At 35.2% G+C, this 14,399-nt stretch overlaps 1 protein-coding gene across 1 annotated transcript; it reads left to right on the plus strand.

Moving 5' to 3' along the window:
• Positions 1 to 93: 93 nt before the first annotated feature.
• On the plus strand, positions 94 to 5,425 carry LOC118031309 (flavonol sulfotransferase-like). Its single transcript, XM_035035671.2, has 4 exons — positions 94 to 1,128; positions 1,467 to 1,792; positions 2,031 to 2,112; positions 4,578 to 5,425. Exons 1-2 carry the CDS (start codon positions 119 to 121, stop codon positions 1,504 to 1,506), a joined length of 1,050 nt encoding a protein of 349 aa, XP_034891562.1. The 5' UTR covers positions 94 to 118; the 3' UTR covers positions 1,507 to 1,792; positions 2,031 to 2,112; positions 4,578 to 5,425.
• Positions 5,426 to 14,399: the final 8,974 nt, after the last annotated feature.

Genomic DNA, 14,399 nt, shown 5'->3' on the forward strand with positions numbered 1-14,399 from the left:
TTGAGACAGCACGTTCTCGAAAGGTAATAGTTGATGGCGCCAAAAATTAAACTCTCAGCTCGCTACAAATAGCTGCCGTGGCCTTTCATTCTACGTTATATTTTCTTTTTTTACATTCATGGAATCCTCTTTGCCTTCCACCCAAATCTTGGATTCTGGTGAAAGTGCAGAGAGGAAAAATGAAGCTAAAAATTACAGTGAAGTGATGTCCACCCTTCCAAAAGTTAAAGGCTGGAGGGGGTATGATTATTACCTGTACCAAGGCTTTTGGTATGATACCTTCTTCTTGGAAGGACTCGTGTCTGTTCAAGAGCACTTCCACCCTCAATCCACTGATATATTTGTCGCCAGTTCTCCAAAAACTGGCACAACTTGGCTTAAGGCCCTCACTTTTGCTATTCTTACACGATCCCGTTTAAGTGGTTCGACAACTAGTTCTTTACTTACCAAGATGCCACATGACTGTGTTCCATTTTTGGAATCTGACCTTGCTCAAGACCCAAGTAATCGGGACCTGGCAATTCCTCTGGTGTCTACTCATGTTCCTTACAGTTGTTTGCCTCAATCTATCATTTCTTCTAGTTGCAAGATTATTTACATTTGCAGGGACGCAAAGGACGCTTTTGTTTCTTTGTGGTACTTTCTTTCCGCGCATCAAAGGTCGGAAAATGTTGAACCTCTTCCTCTGGAAGAGGCTTTTGAGTTGTTCTGCAATGGAATTGCAAATTTTGGACCATACTGGGACCATGTTTTAGGGTATTGGAGAGCAAGCTTGGAGTTCCCTGAGAAGATACTGTTCTTGACATATGAGGAAATGAAGAAAGACACCGCTGCTCATGTTAAAAAATTAGCTGAGTTCATGGGTTATTCTTTCACCTTAGAGGAAGAGGAGGGAGGGGAGGTGCAAAAGATAATAAGCATGTGTAGTTTTGAGGAGTTGAGCAGCTTGGAGGTGAATAAAAATGCGGTGCACCGTGCTCCAGGCACATCAATTCCTATTCAAAATAGTGTATTCTTCAGGAAAGGTGAGATAGGCGACTGGGCAAATCACTTGACACCTGAAATGGGAGCGCGTCTAGATGACATAATGGAGAAGAAGCTCAAGGGTTCAGGCTTGAAGCTGCCCAGGTGACTGTGCCTGAGATCCCATTTGCTTATGATTATTGCCAAAGTGGGTTCCTCAAAAGCTGTTATCAACATCTCGTGAAACAGCAACTGTGTATCCCAATAAATACCCTCCCTGTTCATCCCTTGTATTTCCTAGCAAGTATTCACATTTTGTGAATCATCCATGTCAACAAGCAATATTCTTTTGTGAATCTGTGTTTGTGACTTTCATTGATTTCCTTGCATGTTTGTAAGAGTTCAAAATGGGATTTAACACAAGTGTGTGCATTCCATTAATCAGTTTGATAAAAAAAAATAAAATTACTCTAATATTTAATATTAGAGTGTTTTCTTCACAGAAATTGCAGCGTGTTTTCTTCACAGCTATACATGTTTTAAAAGAACCGAGACAACCATACATGAGGGCGGAGCAAAGACCAAACGAGACAACCATCCATGAAGATTGTTGAATTGCAGATCAAATGAACGTAGGCGGCACATCTGCTGAAAGGATCTCAAAATGCCTTGTAATTGGTTAAAATAAAGATCAAGATCTTTAGGAGAACTTTCCACTCCTAAAATAAGCCCAGGAGCCGGCTTCATGAGCAATAGAGGCACATAAAGAATCTGAAAGCAGTTTTTATGCACTATCAGCAGAACAATTTGATCAGTCAGAATGATCTGGGTATGCTGTGAAATTCACTGTTTATCTTCTGGTATTCTAAAATTTAGTGGTTTGCTTCTGTGTATTTTTTTGGAGGGGGAGTGGTGTTGTGATTCGAAATTCACTACTACTAGTAATTTTGTGTGCAGCTTTGTTTATCTTCTGTAAAGCTTTCTAACAATGGTTTACTGTTGTGTGTTGTGATTTCTTTTAATGTTCACCTATGCTTTGTTTGATCTTGCTTGCTTTGGTGTTGCAGATTCTGTAATTCTGCAATCTGCATAGACAACGATTCAGCGAAGCAAGGAAGCAACGAAGCATTCCAATTTCCAGGATTGCAGGTATTCTGTAAATCCAAAAATTGCAAACTTTAGGGCAATTGATACATCTATTTGGAATGACTTTTGCATTTAATTTATCTAGGCTTTTTGTGTATTACTGGATAGCAATTTAAAGCGGACTGCATCTCTCAAATGATATCATCCTGCAAGGCTTTGATTTAGTGATATTTGGTTTGCACTGTATTGAGTGTATTCTGTTTTCTTTTTTTTAGGACAGAGAGTGTGACCATTTGCATGCTTTGGCATTGCACTTGTTCTTTCATATTTCCTTGTCAGAATCGTGTCCAAGATATAACCTAGATGCTACGAGTTGATGATTACTACACTAGTTTTTGTTTTAGTGATTGAGGCATTTCATTAAGCTTTTTTGCCAGTATATCAATCAGTTAAATGTGATGAACAATCATTTTAAGTAACGTAATTGGTCTCCTTTAGCTTCTTTATTTCTTTGTTCTGCCAAATCATGCAAACGTGCACCTATTCCACTGCCATTTTTAGCTTGATTTGGATACATGGAGTTGTTGGCTTTGGAAACTTCTTAATCAATGTCTTGATCTACCTAGTGATATATAAACTTTAGGCTTGTCTAGGCATGCTTATACTTGAACTTTTATTTTCTACTGTTCAGATTGCTTGAATTTTCGCCATAAGAGTGGTGTGTGAATGTATAATCTTAATTATGTCCAACATTATAGAAAGAGTGGTTTTGAACTGTAGGATACATGGCATCTAAAAAAACTACAAGTGGCAATAAACTTGACATGGGATGGCAATATGATATAGATGTTGACAAGAATTCAAAAAGAGTGCAGTGCAAGTTTTGTCAAAAAATTATTAGTGAAGGCATTTACTATTTCAAGCATCATTTGGCTTGCACTCGAAAGGATGTTGAGTCATGCCAGCAAGTACCAAAAGATGTAAAGAAGAAAATTTTGAATGTTCTGGTGAAAAATCAAGAAGCATTTGAGAAGAAAAGAAAGGCTTTCCAATATATTGGAAAAGATGAAGATAATGATGAAGGGAATGAAATTACCTCAGTGGACAAAGGAAAGAGAGTAGCGAGTGGGAGTGGAAGTACACAAACCACCATCAATCAACTGCTAAAAAAGGATCTTAGACAGGAAGCATGTCGACAAATTGCAAGATTTTTCTACACCAGTGCAATTCCATTTAACTGTGTGAAAAACCCTGAATTTGTTAAGGCACTTGAATTGGATGCAAAGCATGGGCCAGGTTTTAAGCCTCCATGTTACCATGATATTAAAGAGAAGTATTTGAAGCAAGAAGTACATCACAAGATCAACTTGCTTGAGGAGTACAAGTTAGAATGGAAAAAAACAGGTTGCTCAATAATGTCTGATGGATGGATTGATAAGAAAAGGCGTTCTATTTGCAACTTTTTGGTTAATAGTCCTAAAGGGATAATTTTTTTTATCATTCGTAGATACCTTTAATATATCCAAGAATTCTGATAAAGTATTTAAGATGTTGGATGCTATTGTGGAGAGGATTGGAGAGGAAAATGTGGTGCAAGTAGTCACTGACAATGCTGCAAATTATAAGGCAGCAGGGCAATTGTTGATGGGAAAAAGAAAAAGATTGTTTTGGATACCATGTGCTACCTATTTTATTGACTTGATATTGGAAGATTTTGAGAAGAAACTAGAGGTCCATCAAGTAACTATTGCTAATGGAAGGAGAATCACCTCATACATATATTCAAGAACTATTCTCATTTTCATGCTCAGACACTTTACAAAAGAAAAGGATTTGATTAGGACTGCTGCCACTAGATTTGCTACTGCATACTTAACTCTTGGATGTTTGAGTGATTGTAAGATACAATTGATGACAATGTTTACTTCCATCCAATAGAGGTCATGTAGGTTTTCAAAAACAGAAGAAGGGAAGCAAATTCAAAGTTGTGTTTTGGACAACAAATTTTGGCATGATGTTACTACATGTATTAAGGCAGCATATCCTCTGATAAAAGTTCTTCGATTAGTTGATTCAGATGAGATACCAACTATAGGTTTTATATATGAAGTAATGGATCAAGCAAAAGAGAACATACAAGTGAATTTTGGTTTTGTGAAAAAAAAGGGTATTGATTATATATCTTGCTAATTATTTGTTTACTACTATCAGTTGATTATAATGTTTACCAACTAGGTCATGTAATGTTGATCATAATATTTTTATTTTTATTTTTATTTTGATTATAATGTTTACTACTATCAGTTGATCATAATGTTTACCAACTTGGTTATCATTAATGCAAGATGGGAACTTCAACTTCACAAACCTTTACATGCAGCAACATATTATTTGAATCCTCATTATCATTATAATTCTAATTTTAAAGCTAATGTCAACATTAAATTGGATTATATCAATGCTTAGAAAGGATGGTGCTCGATGCAAGTGAAAGGTGTAAAATTGACTTGCAACTTGATTCATTCTAGGATGCAAGTGGGTTGTTCGGTATTGAGGCTGCCAAGATAACAAGGGATAAAAAGACTCCTGCTAAATGGTGGGATTCTTATGGGGATGAATGTCCAGAGCTAAAAAATTTGCAATTCGAGTTCTAAGCTTGACTTGTAGTTCATCTGGATGCCAGCGAAACTGGAGTGCATTTGAGATGGTAAGTTTTTTCCTTTTTAATTTTAATGTTTTTATATTTTATAAGAATCTTATATGGTATTAATTTGAATTGCTTACATAGGTTCATACAAAACGAAGAAATCGTTTGCAACAGAAAAAAATGAATGACTTTGTATTTGTAATGTGCAATCTGAAATTAAATGATAACCAAGTCAAAAAGCAAGCTAATGATTTTGGTGAAGTTTTTGATCATCTCTCATCTGATGATGATTGGATAACCAAGGGAGAGAAACATGATGGTTCATCCAACTTTGATTTGCTTGGTGTCATTGATAGTGCAACACGAAGGAAAAACAGTAAAGAAGATGAAAGTGATGATGAAGAAAATCTTAATGATGTTGGGATGGAGTGTCATGGAACTGAAGATGATTTAGAGATTCAGAATGATGTCAATCCAGATAATTCAAGGAGCTTGGAGTTAAATATTGTTGACAATATTGGTGTTGGTCTTGGTACTAGTAGTAGCACTAATGTTTCTAATATCGATGCTGGTACTAGTAGTAGCATTAATGTTCCTTTAGATGGTAATGATTTTGATGATTGTTTTAGGAATAATGAGGGAGACAAAGGCAATGAAGGTGTGTTTAGGTTACATGACACACCTACAGACTGTTTGTTTTAGGTGCGTTAACTTTTAGTTATTGAAATACTATGGACATATATGAATTTTTATTTGAATTATGTATTTTAAGATGTTTGGATATTTGTATTGTTTATTTTACTTTTATTTGAATTATGTATTTTAAGATGTTTGGATATTTGTATTGTTTAAAATATTTTACTTACGATTTTATGATTTTAGTTAAAATATTTTACTTCCGATTTTACGATTTTATGATTCGAGTTTACGAATCGAGTTTATATTAGATGTTCCGTGTCATATAAAAAAAAATATTTTTGACAACCTTGCACACAATCACACTGTCGAATATAATATGAAATAAAACCTAATTGCATCAACGGACATGTGATCAATAATATTCGATGGTGCCAAAAATTAAACCAGCTCTCAACTCGCTATAAATAGCTGCCATGGCCTTTCATCATTCTACGTTATATTTTCATTTTTTACATTCATGGAATCCTCTTTGCCTTCCTCCCAAATCTTGGATTCTGGTGGAAGTGCAGAGAGGAAAAATGAAGCTAAAAATTACAATGAAGTCATGTCCACCCTTCCGAAAGTTAAAGGCTTGAGGGGGTATGATTATTACCTGTACCAAGGCTTTTGGTACGATCCCTTCTTCTTGGAAGGAATCATGTCTGTTCAAGACCGCTTCAATCCTCAATCCACTGATATATTTGTCGCCAGTTCTCCAAAAACTGGCACAACTTGGCTTACGGCCCTCACTTTTGCTATTCTTACACGATCCCGTTTAAGTGGTTCGACAACTAGTTCTTTACTTACCAAGATGCCACATAACTGTGTTCCTTTTTTGGAATTTCAGCTTGCTGATCAAAACCCAAGTAATCGGGACTTGGCAATTCCTCTGCTATCTACTCATGTTCCTTACAGTTGTTTACCTAAATCTATCATTTCTTCTAGTTGCAAGATTATTTACATTTGCAGGGACGCAAAGGATGCTTTTGTTTCTTTGTGGTACTTTCTTGCCAAGATGCAAAGGTCGGACAATGTTGAACCTCTTCCTCTGGAAGAGGCTTTTGAGTTGTTCTGCAATGGAATTGCAAATTATGGACCGTACTGGGACCATGTTTTAGGGTATTGGAGAGCAAGCTTGGAGTTCCCTGAGAAGATATTGTTCTTGACATACGAGGAAATGAAGAAAGACACCGCTGCTCATGTTAAGAAATTAGCTGAGTTCATGGGTTGTTCCTTCACCTTAGAGGAAGAGGAGGGAGGGGGGCTGCAAAAGATAATAAGCATGTGTAGTTTTGAGGAGTTGAGCAGCTTGGAGGTGAATAAAAATGCGGAGCACCGTACTCCAGGCATATCAAGTCCTATTCAAAATAGTGTATTCTTCAGGAAAGGTGAGATAGGCGACTGGGCAAATCACTTGACACCTGAAATGGGAGCGCGTCTAGATGACATAATGGAGAAGAAGCTCAAGGGTTCAGGCTTGAAGCTGCCCAGGTGACTGTGCCTGGGGTCCCATTTGCTTATGATTATGGCCGAAGTGGGTTTGTCAAAAGCTGTCATCAACATCTCATGAAACAGCAACTGTGTATCCCAATAAATACCCTCCCTGTTCATCTCTTGTATTTCCTAGCAAGTATTCACATTTTGTGAATCATCCATGTCAACAAGCATTATTCTTTTGTGAATCTGTGTTTGTGACTTCAATTGATTTCCTTGCATGTTTGTAAGAGTTCAAAATGGGATTTCACACAAGTGTATGCATTCCATTAATCAGTTTGATAAAAAAAAAAAAACTACTCTAATATTTAATATTAGAGTGTTTTCTTCACAGAAATTGCAGCGTGTTTTCTTCACAGCTATACATGTTTTAAAAGAACCGAGACAACCATACATGAGGGCGGAGCAAAGACCAAACGAGACAACCATCCATGAAGATTGTTGAATTGCAGATCAAATGAACGTAGGCGGCACATCTGCTGAAAGGATCTCAAAATGCCTTGTAATCGGTTAAAATAAAGATCAAGATCTTTAGGAGAACTTTCCACTCCTAAAATAAGCCCAGGAGCCGGCTTCATGAGCAACAGAGGCACATAAAGAATCTGAAAGCAGTTTTTATGCACTATCAGCAGAACAATTTGATCAGTCAGATCACAATCCTTCTTACTTCAAACAAATCTTTTGGAACCGATATGTCGAGGGATGGCTTGATTTATACCGGAGATTTTGTTGGAAATTTAAAGAAGCGTGGCTTAATTATACCTTTCAGGGATGCGCAAATTGATTACAGGTAAAAAATGACAGAAAGTGAGTTGCAGGGAATGAAAAAGGCATTAGTAAACTCAACACCTTTCAGGGCATCGTTCCTTGGTTTGCTCCCTTTTATTTCTTATTTTGTTTTTCCTGCCATTGTCTAATGTTTTTTCTAACTCCCAGTCTGGTCTCTGCGGAGAATGAGAAAGCAAAAACTCTTTACGAGAAGAGATTCTCCGGCAACGGAATCAAACAGAAAAGTCCGACGTTAACTAAATGAGTTCATGGATCTCTTGTCTGAATATAGAAGTGCAGAAACTAACCTCGACCTAAAACCCCCATGCTACCAACTACATCTCAACAAGCAACAAATCAAATGAATTGTGATCGGCCAGTAAACAGCGAATGGACAATAGATCATTCAAGCTCTAATTAACCAACCGGCGAAAGATCATGAGGACCCTACCCCATTATAACCAATGAAGCTGCAGCCCATACTCTATTGATAATGATTTTTTTTTTTATTCTTTAATATTACATTAATTTTAAATATATTTGAAAAATACACACAACGCATAAATAAGCTTTTAATCTTAAGCATTATACATAAGTTGAGAGAGATATAGAGAAGAGATAGAAATGTGTATCTTTTGAGAAAACTCTTAACAAAATATCATTCATCTCATTTTTTTTTCTTGTTCTTTAGCTTTATTTTTATGTTTATTATTATAAATTAGCTACCACATCCTATTTTTCTTTTCCAACAAGTGGTATCAGATCTTAGATTTAATTATTTAATATGGTCAATTCAAACTTGCCACTTTAATGTCCTAGGTTGACAAGGGACAATTATCAAACTCGGTGTATTCGAGTAAAAGTTTAACTAAGTTTCCAAGATATATGAGGGATAGTTGAAAAAGCCTTTGAGGAACCTATAGATAAAGCAATGTTGACTTCAACCTAAAGAAAGGTCGTGCAAAAGGCATAAAGAAAGAATTAACTAGCACTAATAATCATTCACTAATATCTGGATGACACCATTTTTTAGATAGTAGCCAACGCAACCATTGCCAAGCAAGCATAAGAAGTTTTGCAAGAATCAAACTAAGAAGTTGACAATGTGAGAAAGGTACATTTACAAAAACTACGTGGTGACTTTGAAAAGTTACATATACTTGAATAAGAGAATATTTCAGGATACTTTGCAAGAGTATTAGCCATATACAATCAAATGAAGAGATGTGGAGAGAAGATGGAAGAGACACGTGTGGTAGATAAGATCCCACGCTAGCTGCAAAAGAAGTTCCATTATGTGATGGTTGCGATAGAGGAATCGCAAAATATGGATTTTCTTTCTGTAACAGCCCGGCTATATGACTTTATCAATGTTAAAAGATCCCAACATATTCTCTTAATTTAAGGGTAATTTTTTTTTTAAAATCTACCAAAAATTTGGCAGATTTTTGTTTGTATTTAGAACATCCCAAGTTATCGACTACTATCAATTTAGTTAATCAACCCATGATCACAACGTCCTATAATTCCGGACCTTATATATATATATATATATATATATATATCCTACGAGTAAGTTCAATATGAACATAGCCCATATATCAAATTATAAAATTTAAAAGAAAAAGGGAATACTAACATGCAAAGAAAGCATTACAATATAATAAGTGTTTTTAAACATTTCAAAAGGGTTAATTACAAGATAACTAAAGTACTACATGCTAAGCTAAACTTTTATAAATACATCAAGGTTTATACAAAAGCATACTATATAAACGAGTTAATTCCCCTTTTGTTTAAGTTAAATATTTACATAAGCTTGACAAAGTAGAGTCTTAAACTAATTACCTTCTTGGATATTTGATAGATCTATTACATAAATAAACATACCATTATATATATAAAAGAAATAAACACACACACACACACGAATGAAGTATTAATTTTCTATTGGATTTATAAGAATTTTAATAGACAACTTATATTTTGCTTGTAAAAATTTTAAACTCAATTACCACTCATTTGCATATTTTTAATTTGAATACTCTTATTTACTTGCATGAACTGGGTGATCTTGCAAAGTCTATTCTTGTGACTAATCTTGTAAATATGTTAGGCTTTATTTTACATTGAACACCATATTTATTGTAATTGCATTTATTAAAAGAATTTTAAATTGTATAAGTACAAAAAAAAAAAAAAAAATCACGCACCTGCTCCGCCTGTCTGGTGACCTCCCTTAACGCTTAATGTCTCACTACATGAACTGGGCATGGAAGGGACTCTCATCTTCATCACAAAGATATATTCACCAATAAATAATTTTTCAAGATTAATTTTTTATTTCTTTAATTTGTTATAATTATTTTAATATTCTAAATTCAAGAGATTTGGTTTAAGAATAAAATTTAAATTCTAAAATAAGTAAATTTTATTTTTAATTTGGTCTGTATTTATTTTTGATGTTTTAAAACAAAATTTTTCTCAACTATCAGCACAATTCTCAATACAACACCTATAGTTAGTGATCGAACGAAAGAATGTTATCTCTTTCAGTATGCAACAAATATTCAAAACACGGCGGTCACCCTTATCAGCTTGTACTTGTAGTCGTCTATCGAAGTATTATCTCCAAATCACAAAATAACATTTTTATTTATTTTTATATTTCAAAAATATTTTTAAAAAATTTAAAAATTTAAATTTTTTTTCTTTGCTTCAAATTAATATTTTTTTGATATTTTTAGATTATTTTAATGTGCTAATATTAAAAATTATTTTAAAAAAATAAAAACATTATTTTGATGAATTTTCGAGTGAAAAATACTGTTTTGAAAAATAACCGCAACCACATTATGAAACATGACTGTACATACTCCGCTAGACTACAGGTTTACAATTTTTTTTCAATAAAAATATTTAAATGTTGTAATTGGGTTTTTTTTTAATAATAACTCAGGTTATCATTCAATCAATTATATAAGTTATTTTTATTTAAATTATATAGAAAAAAAAAAGATATAATGATAGCAAATAGAAAGAACAAAAAAGCAATCATCATAAACTAAGAAACAAACCTTCATCCAAAAATTAAAAGATGATGTTATTTAATTTTTAACTAAATAAATATGAAAATATGAAATAAAATAAGAATATAAACAAAAGAATTGGTGCCATTCAACCTGGGTTGATGTGATAAACATGTAATCTAGACATTAAAGGGCAAGCAAGTTTAGTTAACCTGTCAAAACCATGTCTTAAGAGAAGAGGTCGAGATAATTTTATAAAAACATTTGAAGAAAACCACACAACCATTTTTTTCTTAAAAAAAAAAAACAATGTCAAATGACAATATCAAAAAAAAAAACTAAGTCGAAAAAAAGATATCAACCCCTATTAACTTTTAAACCCATGACTTGGGTCATCAAACTTAAAGCATTATACATTAAAAAGTTGTGAAGTTGAATCCCTAAAAAATGAAGCACTGAAGTATGAAATCGAAAGAAAAAATTACCAAAAAGATTTTGAAAAAGATAAATTAGTAATTAAAAGAATAAGGGTTGAAATTGAAATAAAAAATAAATTAGAGGGCAACAAAAAAATTTTCAATTTGAGGTTTAAATTGAAAAGAATAAAAACATTGATGAAACGATAAAAAAATCGAAAGAATAAGGACCAAAATAAAAAAAATAACACAATAAACATGGATTGAATGGTGGAATTAAAAAAAAATAAACAATTTTATAAAAAGGCCAAAGGAAAAAATAGGAATAAAAAAAAAGATCCAAATTGAAAATATCACAAAATAGAATTGAAATATTAAATTGAAAATAAATAAAACTTTTACAAAAAAATTAGAGACCAAAAAAAAAAAGAGGACTGAAACTTTTACATGCATCGTACCATGAGCAAAAGGAAGCAGTGACGCTTCAAACGACATGATAGAAGGTTTATTTTTACAACCAGAGACATTGCACGCTTTGCGTCAAGTTTTTTTTTTTTAATTTGCTTTCAATAAGAATTGTTTTAACCTTTTATTCGTATGAATAATCATTTAATTAAATAAAATATTTATTATAAGAAATAGAGTTATTAAACATAATTGAGTATATGGATCGTATTGTCAGGTTAAATATTTTAATTAGTTTGCGTGTATAAGTATTTTAATTTATGATTAATAATTTTTTTATATCCAAAAAAAAAAAGTCTGTATATTTTATTTTTCCTTATTAAAACAATTATCTGGAATAGCTAGTAATCAACTAACTACGTAAGATAAGATTGAGAATTGAGAAGTTTATTTGTCAGCAGACAGTAGCTTCAATAGATGAAAAATATGGACTGGACTGCTGATCACTGGATCAATGGATCAATTCCCACCTTTATGGACTATTTTTTTCTAGCACAGAAAGCTTCATATCAGTAGAATCTTTTTTCTCTCTGTGTCTAAACGGATCAGATACAACACAAATATGTTGACATTAGAAGTGGAGCTTCACATTAAGCTTCAGATCAGTTTTCTATATTAAAATCTCATAAGTTTGTTCCATGCTCGTCAATTAATTTAGTTTTATATATAGCCCATTCATTGCCCTAGATTTTCCCGTGTTTTATATCCCTTTCTTTTGACACTTTATTTTTTTTTTCCACCAGGTAGAAGTACCACTTCACACACACACACACACACACACACACACACACACACACACACACACATATAATATAAAACATTATAATATATAATATAATATAATATGTGGGCTAGGCCGGCCCAAATAAATGGGTCAGACTCAGCCCCAAAAGAGTTGGGCCAGACTCGGCCCAACAAACTCCCCCTTTTAGTCTGGGCCAGACCCGGCCCAGACAGCAAGGCTGGGCCAGAACCATTCTGGCCCAAACAAAAATATTTTTGGGCCAGACCCTGTCTGGCCCAGAGAAGGGAAAAACCAACAACGCTGGGCCAGCGCATAACTGACCGTGGGGGGAATTATTTTCCCCTCCCCTCCTCATGCATGCAGAACGCTGCATGCAAGAGGGCAAAACAATTAAAACACAAACAGTGAGGGGGAAGAAAGTGTACCCGGCGCGGAGGAGGCGGTGCTGTGGTGGAGGCTGGTGGCCGTGTCGTGGCTCACGGACGGCGGCTCCAAGCAGCGGCGCTGCTATTCAAGCGGCAGAGAGAGAGAGAGATTTCTTCCTCTTCCCCTCCCTCTGGTTTTTTCATTTTTTTCTTTCTCTGTTTCGTTTACCCGTGAATATTTCTTTGTCCTCTTGGTTTTGTTTTAAAGAACTTCCCTCCCTGGTTTCAAGCTTCCCTTAATCTTTCCTTTCTTTATTTCATTCTTTTCTTTTTTGTCTCTCCCTCTTGGTTCCTCCCTCAGTTCGTTCTCTCCGTTCCTTCTCTATTTCTCTTCGTTTCCTCCGTTCGTTCTGTTTCCTCTTCTTTTTCGTTTTTTCCTCACCCTGCGTGCTGGTGTTAAGTCGCCATTTATAGGGGGGAAGGGAGCGAGGCTCATTATTGTTGTGCATGGGGTAGGGCAGTGTTGTTCGGGTGGCCAGTGGGCGTGGCTTGCAGGGCGCGACTCCCTCAACTTTTCATCATGAGAGCGCATGGGGGGCGGTTTTGGAAGGCATGTGGCGTGTCGGGTTGAAGAAAGAAGAAAAAATAACCTTCCCCTGCTGCACGTCCAGGGGAAGGAGAAAGGGGAACAGTGTCGTTCAAAACGACACTGTTTTGCTTGTTGTAACCCATTTTCGGGTCCCCAAATAAATGAAATAAAATAAATAGCCAAAGGAGGTTAGAAAAATAACAGGAGGCAGAAGCGCTCAGAAAATGGTCAGAAAAATCGGTCAAGGAGGTTAAAAATACAAAGATGGATTTTTGATAGTTTATTCTTGAAGGATGAGAGCCTTGTTGAGAAGGAAAATTTGAATTTTTAGGAGAAAAGCCCAAATTTGGAGGTTTATGGACTTAATTGGATTTTCATTTGAATTTATAGAGGATTTGATTGCAAGAAAAATTGATTTTAAGTCAATTTGGGCTTTAATTAGAAGAAATTTAAGTTCCGGGGCCAAAATATATTTTTTAGGAATTTATTAAGTCAAATCAGGGGCTTAATTGCATAAATATTGAAGTTTAATGGCCAATTAGGGACTTAATTGAGAAAATCCGAAACTAGGGACCAATTTGGAAAAAGGTGCCTTAAATTACTGTTCACTTTCTTCCTCAAAAAGCTGTCTGAGTGGCTGCTTTCCAGGCGCGTTTTCCGGCTCGTGTGACCTCCAAATCCGACACAACATACCCCAACATGTCCACATGCAACCCCTCTATCCCCTAGCATTGTCCGCTCGAGCCTATAAACACCAAAACAGCTCCGTTGAGTGGCTCAAAGTGGCCACCTCGGGCAGTTCACAGCCTTGAGCTGCCAAATTTGGCAGCTCGAGGTGCACACTTTAAGCCAACGGTTGAGATGCTTTCCAACTGAATCAAGGGCTGAAATTTTTCCCGAACGTAGACAAGATTGCCCTCTTCCACAGCCTATAAATAGAGTCGGATTTGATGATCTGAGGGTTGAAAACTTCAGGTACAAAGTCAGCCAAAAACCAGCATTTTCGCCCAATTTCTGCAGATTTTTCTTCTTCTTCTTTCTTCCTCTGCAACAAGAAACCGACGCCGTCTTCCTCCAACTCCACCGCTGCAACCACCGGCTGAACCACCTCATCGCAGCAGCCACAACCTCTTCGGCCAAGTGAGCCCCTCTTC

The sequence above is a fragment of the Populus alba genome, chromosome 11 (assembly GCF_005239225.2).
Source record: "Populus alba chromosome 11, ASM523922v2, whole genome shotgun sequence".
In the NCBI taxonomy this organism is placed as follows: domain Eukaryota; kingdom Viridiplantae; phylum Streptophyta; class Magnoliopsida; order Malpighiales; family Salicaceae; genus Populus; species Populus alba.